Source organism: Camelus ferus, chromosome 14 (genome assembly GCF_009834535.1).
Source record: "Camelus ferus isolate YT-003-E chromosome 14, BCGSAC_Cfer_1.0, whole genome shotgun sequence".
NCBI lineage: Eukaryota > Metazoa > Chordata > Mammalia > Artiodactyla > Camelidae > Camelus > Camelus ferus.
Window position 1 is genome coordinate 13,680,152 of NC_045709.1, and position 12,624 is coordinate 13,692,775.

At 35.2% G+C, this 12,624-nt stretch overlaps 2 protein-coding genes, 2 long non-coding RNA genes and 1 pseudogene across 15 annotated transcripts in view; 2 read left to right on the forward strand and 3 right to left on the reverse strand.

The window, feature by feature from the left end:
* Positions 1-2,196, reverse strand: part of LOC106729342 — a 65,157-nt gene extending 62,961 nt beyond the window's left edge. For 4 of the 5 annotated variants that reach the window (XR_004325696.1, XR_004325697.1, XR_004325693.1 and 1 more), the window contains exon 1: positions 2,060-2,177. This is a non-coding gene — a long non-coding RNA (uncharacterized LOC106729342). Of the gene's footprint in view, positions 1-2,059 lie in introns of all 5 variants that reach the window. The other variant, XR_004325695.1, reaches the window with a different exon arrangement.
* The window catches only part of POSTN (periostin), a 33,977-nt gene that overhangs the window by 9,045 nt on the left and 12,308 nt on the right, over positions 1-12,624 (forward strand). For all 7 annotated transcript variants that reach the window (XM_006182634.3, XM_006182630.3, XM_006182632.3 and 4 more), the window contains exons 5-16: positions 1,035-1,199; positions 2,122-2,268; positions 2,769-2,910; positions 4,056-4,268; positions 4,846-4,980; positions 6,128-6,276; positions 7,637-7,773; positions 8,347-8,477; positions 8,991-9,121; positions 9,228-9,330; positions 9,437-9,504; positions 10,222-10,267. In XM_006182634.3, coding sequence (XP_006182696.1) covers positions 1,035-1,199; positions 2,122-2,268; positions 2,769-2,910; positions 4,056-4,268; positions 4,846-4,980; positions 6,128-6,276; positions 7,637-7,773; positions 8,347-8,477; positions 8,991-9,121; positions 9,228-9,330; positions 9,437-9,504; positions 10,222-10,267 — 1,567 coding nt within the window. The remainder of the gene's footprint in view (positions 1-1,034; positions 1,200-2,121; positions 2,269-2,768; positions 2,911-4,055; positions 4,269-4,845; positions 4,981-6,127; positions 6,277-7,636; positions 7,774-8,346; positions 8,478-8,990; positions 9,122-9,227; positions 9,331-9,436; positions 9,505-10,221; positions 10,268-12,624) is intronic.
* On the reverse strand, positions 2,197-4,074 carry LOC116668557. The gene is made up of 3 exons (XR_004325698.1): positions 3,970-4,074; positions 2,494-2,950; positions 2,197-2,331 (listed from the first exon to the last, which is right to left on the reverse strand). It is a non-coding gene; the product is annotated as an uncharacterized LOC116668557 (long non-coding RNA).
* Positions 6,301-12,624, reverse strand: part of LOC116668556 (translation initiation factor IF-2-like) — a 320,717-nt gene continuing 314,393 nt past the window's right edge. For both annotated transcript variants that reach the window (XM_032496291.1, XM_032496288.1), the window contains one exon: positions 6,301-6,936. In XM_032496291.1, coding sequence (XP_032352182.1) covers positions 6,926-6,936 — 11 coding nt within the window. In that variant the 3' untranslated portion in view covers positions 6,301-6,925. The remainder of the gene's footprint in view (positions 6,937-12,624) is intronic.
* Positions 7,041-7,172, forward strand: LOC116668752 (annotated as a pseudogene).

Sequence of the window (12,624 nt, forward strand, 5' to 3'; positions counted from 1 at the left end):
TGAAAATTATGAGTCATTCTTACTTCCTCTCTCTCCAACTCTTAGAAACTACTATTAGTCACCCACATCTCATTTTTTATCCTCATAATATGCTCATTTCTGCTATGGATTACCACCAGATTGACCTTTCTGAAGCCCAGGGTAATCATTATATTCCAATGCCACAAAAGCTTCAGTGACTCCCTTCTGCCAGTTTAATTTATTCTTTACTCAGACATTAAAGTCTTCCATGTTATTATCCCACATGCTTTTCTAAATTTCTTTTTTAATATTATCTGAGAAACGTAGACGTGTATGATAACCACACTGGACACCTTCTGCTTCCCCAACGTCCACCCTGAGCCTGCAGCTGGACTTAGAATGGTCATCACCCCATTCCTATCCTATCCACCCTTCAAGGCCTGTCTCCAAATCTTGAATTGATGGCCACCTTCATTTAACCCCGAAAGCATCTGTTTCTCCTCCTGTCCTTTATCTTAATATGTTTATTTGTACCTGCTGCTAATGATAAGTGTCTCAGAGGTCGAGACTGCACTTTATTGTATTTCTCATAACACCAAGTACAGTGTGATATAATATGGTTTTGGATAAATAAAAAGGTACAGGATGGTTGAATTCTTGAATTTCTTTATAGAATAAACACAAAATGCTTATTGAAAATCAAATGTTGTATACAAATATAATGACATTCTTGTTTTGTTTTCCACTCAAAATATTTAAAATATCTGATAACTTCATATTCCCGAAGCCTTTACATCAAGATCATCTCTTCATCAATATGTTCATTAAAATATCTGTTTTGTCTCTAAAAATATTCGAGTGCTCTATAAGATCCAGAAGCCTTTACTGAGTACCTTTACTTACAAAATTTCTTTATCAATTATAATAATATAATTTTAAGTTATTTATGTCAATTTGGTTTGACCTTCTGGGTAATTCAACAAGAAAATAACAAGAGAGTAGAAATAGTGTGATTATGAGAATTTTAATAATTAACTACAGTAAGAAAAGCCTGTCATTTCAATTTTTCCTAGGATATCCGTAGAGGTTTGGAGAGCAATGTAAATGTTGAATTACTGAATGCTTTGCATAGTCACATGGTTAACAAGAGGATGCTGACCAAGGATTTGAAAAATGGCATGATTATTCCTTCAATGTATAACAATTTGGGACTCTTCATTAACCATTATCCTAATGGGGTAAGTTTCATTAATAAAAAGTACATTTCTCAGTAATATTGCCCTTAAGTTTTTTTTCTGTACATTTATATAAGGTTCACAGAAATAATAAAATGTCAGTGAGTATAAGTGCCATGTTATGGCTTTTCCCTACATCTAGAGCATGTAAATTTCTAATTCAGGGACTGATTTCTACCAAAGATTGATTGCGAGGAAGAAGTTAGATAGACAGTTCATTGACAGTAGACTTAGATGTTCTACAAAAGGAAATTTTAATATTTGATGTGTTTGAAAAACTAACAATCAGAGGAAAAAATAAGAATCTATCAGAGAATTTATCAAAGAATGATCAGAGAATGAGTATTCCTTCATTCACCCTCTGGCTACTATTCTGATTTAGGTTCTTGTGTGTTTAGATAGAGTCTTTAGGGGAAACTTCTGACAGGGTCTTAGGGCTCTTTCAACAGTCAGATTTCAAGGGACAAAAAGGGTCAGTGATGAGGCAATATTTAGGAAATCATTGGAATAGAACTGATTATATTAATGCAATCATTATATCTATCTCAGAACTTTTTTTTAGAACTAATTAGATTTCTTTATGAAATTCATTGACCTACATTAGAAATAGTGTATGACTATCTCTATAAAAGAAAGAGAAAAATAAAAGCAATAATTCAAGTGAAAAGAATGCTTTTGCCTTCTATTTCTAGATATTTTAAGTGTAACTGGACTTGGGTTCTCAACTGGTTCTGTTTTGTCTTAGGTTTTTTTGTTTTTAGACAAAACAATGTGAAGTCTTCGTCCTCAGCATTTACATTCAGACTGTCAGTTCTTTCACGTTACATTTACCAATGAAAATGAAAAATAGGAAATGGGCTTACCAGTCTCAGTGGTCAGTGGATAGCAGTGATTTCTGCAACTTGATTTTCTCAAATAATTACAGGTTGTCACTGTTAACTGTGCTCGAATCATCCACGGGAACCAGATTGCAACAAATGGTGTTGTGCATGTCATTGACCGCGTCCTTACACAAATCGGTACCTCAATTCAGGACTTCATTGAAGCAGAAGATGACCTCTCATCTTTTAGGGTAAGTACAAGAAGTACCAGAAGATTGTCTTGGGCCATTGACATCCCCTTTCCCTGTCAGAATCTTAAAACAAACAAACAAACAAACAAACAAAAAGCTATTAAATCTGACAGAATTGTAATCAGTATATTTCTTGAAATGAATAGGTTTTTACTTCACATAGAAGATATCATCTCTTCATATGAAATACTATTTATTTGGACAAAATAGATAAGGATTAGTCACCTGACTGTAGTGGACCGAGTGCATTTAGAATGTCCATCAGTTATTACATTTACTGCTGGGTATTGCTTCCGTCACACAGGCATTGGCAAAACTCCCCATCTTACATACAGTTTGAGGAAAAGTTGAAACACATAGTTGATTGTGCCAAAAATTAATGTTTTAAAGCTCTAACACAAGCAAATGTCTGTAGTTTTCTATAGAATCGACCCCCTCACGTCTGAGTGTGTTATAATTGTCTTCTGGATTTGCAATGTAAAAGCACATTTGTGTTTCAGGCAGCTGCCATCACATCTGATATATTGGAGGCCCTTGGAAGAGATGGTCACTTCACACTCTTTGCTCCCACCAATGAAGCTTTTGAGAAACTTCCACGAGGTGTTCTAGAAAGGATCATGGGAGACAAAGTGGCTTCTGAAGGTACTCAATTGTCCTTCTCTAGGAGAAGCGTCCTAGAATTCTAAGAAAGAGAAATGAAAAAGAGATTAAGCCCTGCCAATATTATCAGCTTTGATAAGCAAAGGCAAAGAAAAACTTTTATTCTGAGATGGACTATAAAAATCTTAAAAAACAAAGTTCTTGAAGGAGTAGGCAAAGTAATTAAACAGTTAACTTAATAATTAAAGTAACTAAATAACCAGGGTCTCTTAAAGATCACATTCTTTGGCACTGCTTTCAAGTATATAAGTAGCCAGCATTAAAAAGAATTAGAAGGTGCTGAAAAGAAATATTAGATCATCAAATTTTAATATTGCGTATACATTATTCAATGCTTTTAATTCTAAACTTACCCTAAAGTTGAGTTGAGAAAATTGCCTGGTTCTCTTTGATCACTACTTACGGATACACAGAATTTGGTTTCTTTCCAGTTTCCCTTTTTATTTTCAACTAGATTTTACATTGTGACTAGCACATTTCACTTACTCAGCCTACCCCAAATATGCTTAACCAATTTAAGATGAGAACTTTTGGTGCAGATATAAACAGGATATGGTTTAGGCACAGAGCCCTTCAGAAGTCCTTCAAGAAATCATCTTTATTTTGGCTACTTTCTGGAGGTTGTCTTTAGGATTGCCACAAACCTTCAGTTTGTTAAAAAAACAAACAAACAATATCTGCAGAGCATAATAAAGTGAAGCTCAGTGAAATGAGGTATGCCTGTACAGTTATTCTGCTATGAGTAGCTAATGCAAGATACTGCTTGGGTGTTTTGGAACAGGTATCTCAAACAAATGACTTTACCAGGCCTTCTGAAAGGAGCAATTATTCTTGCTTCCACATCAGAAATTATTTTCTTATGATACTGGGAACTTGATCTAACACGTTTTCTAGAACTGCACAAATCATTCCGTGCAACTGATCTTCTCTCCTACCTACTTCCTACTGTGCTGAGCTATTTTTATTGTAGAGTTGATGGGAAAAAAAATTCTTAGAACACAAACAGAATTTTAAGTCTTATACATGTATTATATTTCCTACTTAGTTCCACAGGGAAACACATCTCTTCAGCGTCAAATGCTGTTTTCCTTGATCTGAAAGCTTGTTCTTCTTGCTTTGTCCTCCAGCTCTCATGAAGTACCACATTTTAAACACCCTCCAGTGTTCTGAGGCTATCATGGGAGGAGCAGTCTTCGAGACCCTGGAAGGAAACACAATTGAGATAGGATGTGATGGAGAGAGCATAACTGTAAATGGAATCAAAATGGTGAACAAAAAAGATATTGTGACAAATAACGGTGTTATCCATTTGATTGACCAAGTCCTAATTCCTGATTCTGGTGAGCAGCAGCTTCATATTCTTCTACCTACTCATTTACCAAGTATGATGCTTCAAGAGTAAGTCCATGGAAAATAAACGTGCAGTATAAGGACCAGCATGTGAAGCATAAACACAAACTAGTGAGCTGAGTACCAAACACGTAGCTTGTGCAGTGATGGGCAACCCACGCATTGATCATTGGCCTTCCAGAGTTTCTAACACCTAATATTTATAAAGATTATCACAGTGCCAGGGTTTTTCTTGAAAACAGAAGGCAAGACATAACCAAATGGTTACTTTTGGATACATGAAAGAGTGATGGCACTCACAAGAGCAGAGAGACAAGAGGTGACCAACAGAAAAATGAAACCTGAAAAGCAAGACGTCAGAAAGATGTCTTCCTTCTGAAATTCTTTGGTTATCAACCACCAAAAAGGAGAGCTGGCATTCTCTCATTGGGGAAAGGCAGGCTGTCTTATCACATAGTGAGTGCAGCCAATAACTTACGGAAAACGGCCAAGAAATGTTAGACTAATGTCATGATGACGGTAGTAACAACGATGACATGGTTGGCATGGTGATGGTTTATTTTACAGCCAAACAAGTTATTGAGCTGGCTGGAAATCAGCAGACCACTTTCACAGACCTTGTGGCCCAGTTAGGCTTGGCGTCTGCTCTGAGGCCAGATGGAGAATACACTTTGCTGGCACCTGTGAACAATGCGTTTTCTGGTATGTACAGGACACTGTCACCCCTGCTCTTTCCTCCTCTACACACCTTTTCTCTTCACCATGACTGTTTGCATCAAGAACTAATCGAGGTTTTGAGAGGTGTTGATCAGTTTCTTAACTGGCTACATATACAATGTGTTAGCACTATGTAGTCGCTATTAAAATGACCTTCATTTGAAGACACTTCCTTTCAGTAGATAATAGCCTACAGGAAGTGAAAGTTTGTGATAAGGAGTCTTCAGTTATTCTGTGAATTGGATCATATTTCCAGCACACATAATGGGTATATTAATAGATCTTAAGAAAAATAAATTTGAGTGGTTTACTTAACACCAACATAATAATATTTAGGGACACTTAGGCACATTTTGCAGCTCAGAATTTGAAAGTAAAGTACAAATAAATAAAAACAAAAGACTATGATACACTTTCATATTATGAGATGAACTGTTATTTTAAGTATTTTACCTAGCAGCTGCTACTCAAGGACTGTGTTTAGATTAATGGAATCTGCCACTTTTTCCAGAAAAATGACTTCACAGAGATGAATTTAAATTATTAGGCAAAATTTAGCAATTAAAAAAATAAATACCATCTTTTTACATTTTTATGTTTTTTTCCAAATACTAAATTATGATATAGAAAATTAATTAGAAAATTCAAATTCTGAGAAATGCTGTTTTTCTTCTTTGTAAGAATAATATCCATCCATGTTGACATTAACCCACCTTTAAGAGGTTGTGTGCTTCAGTTCTCTCCCCAATAAGAAAAAAAAATTTACAGATGATATATCAGTAGTTATCATGTGACTAATGGACATCAAATTCTCAGAGAAAATCTTGGCCAACATTAGAGTTTAACTTTTGTCAGTGACCACATACAACCACGTGGTCCTCACAGAGATGAAACCCATTGTTTGGACAGCTTGGTATCATGTTAGCCATTTGATGAAATGGCTCATGGAGTTTCTAATTGATGCATAGAATTCCTGGCCTTCAGCACTTAGTCAACTCATATATTATATTAATGTAGGACCAGTAAGATCAGTGGTATTAGGGATTATCCATTTTCATGATTTTCTTTTATAGGAGAAACTTCAATGCTTTCTAAATAAAATAATACTTTTTCATAATGAATTTATCTATAGATGATACCCTGAGCATGGATCAGCGCCTTCTTAAATTGATTCTGCAGAATCACATTTTGAAAGTAAAAGTTGGCCTTAATGAGCTTTACAATGGACAAAAACTTGAGACCATCGGAGGCAAACAGCTCAGAGTCTTCGTGTATCGTACAGTAAGTGAATCAGAACAAGATAAAATACCCACGCTGGCCTAAATGTCAAATAACATGCCCCTGTCAAAGAATGTTCTTATAACAAATGTTTCTCAGAATTTTATCAATGTGTTCTTAATATATTGTAAATATTTATAGGAAGATCAGGGAACTGAGTAGCTTGTTTGAAAAGACTGAGGAAGTAATCAAAAAGTGCTATGTGTTAATAAATCTAGTAATTTGTACTTGTTTCAATATAAATAACTTTTTCTAAAGCATTATTTCAATTCCACAAATCACTAAAACTCCTTTAAAATAAGACTTTGCTTTATAGAGTACCATGCTTTACTGTGTACAGGGTAATTTTTATACTGGGTCAAATATTTAGGAGGATCTTTTATGTAAGATCACCGTTCAGCAACCAAATTTCTTTCAAATGACTTTCAAGATACACTTTTATAGGCAAATAAGGGTTTTGAAAATGGTCCTAATGTACATCATCTCAGGGAAAATTTCCATAAGGGTTTTGAAGATGGTCCTAATGTACATCATCTGAGGGAAAATTTCCATAACACATTGCTTACCAAAATTACAGTGCTACTAGCAGTGCTGTTCAGTTTCCTTCCCGGCAACACTTGCAGCTCCCGAGTTACAAAGAATTCACAGGAAGTCAAGCATCACCTAGAACCGAATATGACACACTGCACTGGTCACTGACGTTCCACGAGGACAAGACTCACATTTTAACTGATGCAGAAAATGGGCTTCATTCTAAATCACACATAAGCTTTGTGCAGTGGCAGTATCATAGCCAATGAGGTTTATGCCAGGTGTGATTATTGTTAATTGAAAACTAAATTATACACAGATAAATATTACATTTGTTCAAAAATGCTATAACTTAATCAGTAATTTGACTTATAATTGATAGGGTCTTACAGTCAAGATAATATAGTAAATACCTGGGATGATCACAAAAGTCAATAAAGTCATGAAATTTCACTTCATGGTTAAAGAAGGTCCTAAAAAGTTAAAAGTGTTAAACTTCACCAAAGAGGGTCTGGAAGAATGATTAGAGCCTGGAGAGGAACGGCAGAAAATGTAGAAGTGGAATTATATGGAATTTTTGTGATTTACTGACGAAACTACCTGCCACCCACGTAAGATGGCTTGACTAGTAGTGAAAAGCCTGGCTGAATAAGAAGGATGAGGTCAGATTGTACAAGACCTTCCAGACAGAAGAGAGAAACTGTTTGCTCTGGCATCAGAAGCCAGGGGACCTCTTAGGAGAGACCATCCAGAAATTTAATTACGTAGTTTCTTCCACATAAGAAGTTTCAAGTAAGGAAATGGACCACTGTATCTTTCTTTTCTTTGCTAGGCTGTCTGTATTGAAAATTCATGCATGGTGAGGGGAAGCAAGCAAGGACGGAATGGTGCCATTCACATATTCCGAGAGATCATCAAACCGGCAGAGAAATCCCTCCATGAAAAATTAAAACAAGATAAACGCTTCAGGTAAGCATCCTAGTTTCACCTCCACAAAAGAATGAGACCTGCCAGCATAGTTTTGTTTCACAGTAAATATTCCAAAATGCATCTAGTATTCAGTACTGCTGAGAACAGAATTTAGAATAAGAAGCCCATGTAAATATTTTCAAAATTAAAATATGTTCTTAACACTATTTTTCTTCCTAGTGCAGCATAACATGATTTGGCAAGTTAAAGAAATTAATTAAAAAACTGAAAAATCTAATAGACTGAACTACTCCTTGCAAGTTCTTTATAATTATGTTTCTAAAAAATGCTATTTTGTATAACATTTAATTAAATATGCTTCTATTTTGTTATAAAGTGTGACTTCATCAAGTTTTATCAGATAAAAAAGTTTATGAAATTTAATAATCATATGTATATTTAAATTATTTCCCCATGATAAAACTTTAAAATAAATTGCATCTGAAACATAGGAAACTGTATGAACAATTTTGTCATGCTTCCAGATTCAGGGATTCTATTGTATCCCGTGCACGGTGGGTAGGTACACCTAGATTAAATCCAACAAAATAAACATGCGTCCTTCCTGCTTAGCATCTTCCTCAGCCTGCTTGAAGCTGCAGACTTGAAAGAGCTCCTCACACAACCTGGAGACTGGACTTTATTTGTGCCAACCAACGATGCCTTTAAGGGAATGACTAATGAGGAAAAGGAAATTCTGATGCGTGAGTAGACGTGAACACCAGACATTTGCCCCTTGATTTCAGGATCTCATTTATTCCTCAAGAATTCTTGCCCAGATATCAGCCCCCTAAATGTCCCCTCTCTCATTTCATGACTAGCCTTGGTCTCCTTCAAGTCCACTTGGGATATGCAGAGAGCTACCCGTAAACATTCTTAATTAACTGCCTACTGTCAGGTTGTAGGGTAGGTGTTCACTTACGTTATTTCTATTAAAGGCCACACAATTAGGTGACAGAGAAGCAAACAGTCACAATTTCCAAAATAATTTGATTTTTTTCTCCCAGTAAGCTGGATCATATTTTGATTGAACTGATTGAAGAGACTGCATGTTAGGACATAGCACTGAGATCACTTTGAGAAAACAATGACATTATGAGAAATTACAGTATGGAACAAAATAAAGACAAAGAAATATTTTTCTCCTTAGTCCTCATAGTACCAAAATGTCAAAATATATGACATGCTATTAAATAAGTATACACTTTTCTCCCTAGGGGACAAAAATGCTCTTCAAAACATCATCCTCTATCACCTGACACCAGGAGTTTTCATTGGAAAGGGATTCGAACCTGGTGTTACTAACATTCTAAAGACCACGCAAGGAAGCAAGATCTATCTGAAAGGAGTAAGTTCTCTAGAATGACTCTTTGAGAGTGTTCATCCGTCACTCAACTATCCTAATGCTCGCATTTCATTACATTTCTCATTGATATTATCCCTTGTTTTAACAGGTGAATGATACACTTCTGGTAAATGAGTTGAAATCAAAAGAATCTGACATCATGACAACAAATGGTGTCATTCACGTTGTAGATAAACTCCTCTACCCAGCAGGTTGGTGATTATTGAACCCATCAATGGGCTAACTCTTTTTCAATAGAAAACTAGGTTTTTATTTTACCCATTCTTACCAATATTCATTTAATATTCCTTTTCATAGACACACCTGTTGGAAATGATCAGCTGCTGGAAATACTTAATAAACTGATCAAATACATCCAAATTAAGGTACAGATGTGAATGCATCTATTTCTAATGTGCTGAGAAGGTATTTTAGGTTTAACCTAAGAGACTAGAAATGTGCACACTAAGCAGATGTACACTGGACTTGCCTCGCACTTTGTCGATGCACCGCTGGCATCATTTCTTCACAGTTTTATTCAAGAAATATCTAATAAAAGCTACCTGGGGCCAAGAAGTGTGTTAAGTATTATGAGAAACATTAAGTTGAATCAGATATGGCCCTTTATTCAAAAAGTTTACAGACCAGCAGGGAAGACAAGACATGTAGATAAAAAACTATAATCTTCCTATCATCAAATATTTTTGCTGTGGAATATAAGGGAAAGATAAAATATTTACCTATAAGAAATTGCCATTAATCACAATAGTTGAACACAAAGGAATATTTTGGGATAAATACTGGGTTGAATATTGGTAGAGCTGAAATACCAGGCAATATATGAAATACTATTTAATAAACAAACTTAATTTGGGATTAGTTATTCTATAATTTTTAAAACTCTTGAGTAACAAATCCAATCATTTTATGCCATCTTGCCCAATAGCAGGAAATTGGAAGATGATTTATCTGAAGACTTCATTTCTATTAAATGTAATGATAGCTTCACTATTTTTTTATTAAGAATTAAAAACCATGGTGCCATGATTTTGTTAATACAATGACTACATTTCATGTTACTAAATATAAATATTTATTTTCAGTTTGTTCGTGGTAGCACCTTCAAAGAAATCCCCATTACTGTCTACAGTAAGTACATAATGAATATTTGTCACATATATGTGGCAAGATATACAAAAAAGAAAACACAAGAATTTTCTTTGTATTTACAGAGATGAGTGATAATCTGGTATTTAGATTGCCAAACAATGGCAAATCAAATCTCATCCCATTTAGAACAGAGCTTGACCCCTCGGCCCTGTCTATACCCTTCAACCTGATGAACCATTTCCCCATTTATCTGAAAAACAGGCATGATGAGATATGAGAATGGCAGTAAGTAAGATAGCTCACACGGCAAACAGGCAGGGGGTAAAAAGAAGACATACAAACATAGTAAGAGGGGAGATGGCTAAAAGGCGCTCCAAAGCTATCTGAAAATTCAGTTCTGTGGACACAGAAATAACAATGCTGAAAGATATATAGCTCACTCCACTCTCAAACCCTCAGCCGTCCAAGGGCAGGCTGTCAGAGAATTCTAATGTCTATGCGCTGGTGGGTCAAAAACTCTCTCCATCCAAAACTGGATGAAGGAACAAAACAAAACAAAAAATTGCCAGGTGATAAGCCTAGAGTTTCTAGATGCCAAGGTTTTTGTTTATTCATGATTCTACCAGATTATCAAGATTAAACCTTTACTATTTAACAACGGTGAAGGGTCTTTTCATTTACATACATATAACTCATTTCTTTTTCAATGTGGCTTTTTCTTCGTCTTTTTTTCTCTCATTGCATCTTTCAAAGAAGAAATTCTTTTCATTTTGTTTTGACTCTACAATTAAACACTCAAAGCGTACCCATAGCTAAAGCATTGCTTCAATTCTCACGTTTGTCTTGGCTAGACATTATTCTATTTTATACCATGAGCATCCTATTATTTAATTAAGAAAATTTTCCTTAAGATTTACACTAGATATGGACAAGAAGCAAAGGTGATGTCAAGGAGCAAAACAAAATGTCTGCTGCTCTTACTGATTTTCAATTCTGTGATAATAACATAAGCTATCCTAGTGTCAGGCCAGCTCAGCACCGTCTCAAAGATTTAGTTGAAAGAGTTATAATTCAACGTGGTATAAACTCCAGTATGGAAGTATATGACCTTGTTAAAGATCTCTTTTATAATACATTAGAGAACGCTTGTGGGCTCTATTCATCAGAAATGCCATGTCATCTTTCCCAACTAAGAATGTGCATCCGCACTACTTTATCCCTGATAGGTTCACCACTGTCTATGTATGTCAAGGCAATATTTTGCGTACAAGGAGCCAAAAGATTATAATTTTCCTCGACTTAAATTGGATCCTCACTCACAAAGAATAAGCTACATTTTATGAAATTATGCAAGTCTAATAATCTCGTCTACCTACTCACAGCTCTTGAAACAGCTCTGAGATTTACATTCTGATGTTGAATATTTCTTTAACTCTTCTCTGAAGTGTATGCTGCTTTTTGGCAGCATGGTTCAAATAGAGGTAGACACTAATTAAACCAAAGATTCCATTTTTCTGTTCCTTATTGATTTGTCTATAAAATTTCTTTAATTTCCTATGTATTAATCATGTCCCCCAAATGCCATGCATTTTAAATTGTATGGGGGGAAAATGCTCTTTAGTGTATGTTGTCAAATAAAATCAGTAATTCTCAGCCCGTGACCTGTCAAAACTATTCAAGTCTTCTGAAAGCAAGATTGGAACAAAGCTACAAACCAGCTAAACATTCTAAACTTCAAGTTCCTTAACATGAAGTGAAAATTTAAACTAAAAGTAATTAACAATCTGATAGTAGCAGCAGAGATCTCTGTGGATTTGACCCTCGTGGAAAGGTTCCTCTGTGGCCAGGCCACCCGTGGAATCAATCACTGGATATACAGATTTGATATGTTTTAGAGATTCATACCTTGAGATCTCAAGATATAAAATCTGAAATAACTGAAATATAGTCACCATTAAGTCCTAGAATCTAAATTATTTCAAAAAGTTGATGCAGCTAAACATATCAGAAACCTCAAGTGAGAATGGGACAGAAATCCAAACTGTGCTAACATCTTGTCTCTAGTGTTTCAACACTATCTGTTATGATTGCACAGATAGCTTTAGTGCATTATCTAAAAAAAAAAAAAAAATCCATCCTTTATGGCTCTAATTAGAAATGATAAAAAGCCAGTAGCTCTGGTGTATGGCCTCAGGGGCACAAATCCTGTTGATCTATGTAACCAAAAGCCAACCAAATAGTAGGCTGCTATCTTAAATACATTTTGCATATAATTTTCTCAGTTGGGTGAATGACATTCAAAATACATACTTTTCAATATAAGAAATAATAATGATGACAAAGCTGAAAATTAAAGCCAATTTAGCCTATAACTTAAGGACTGATCATATCATGTT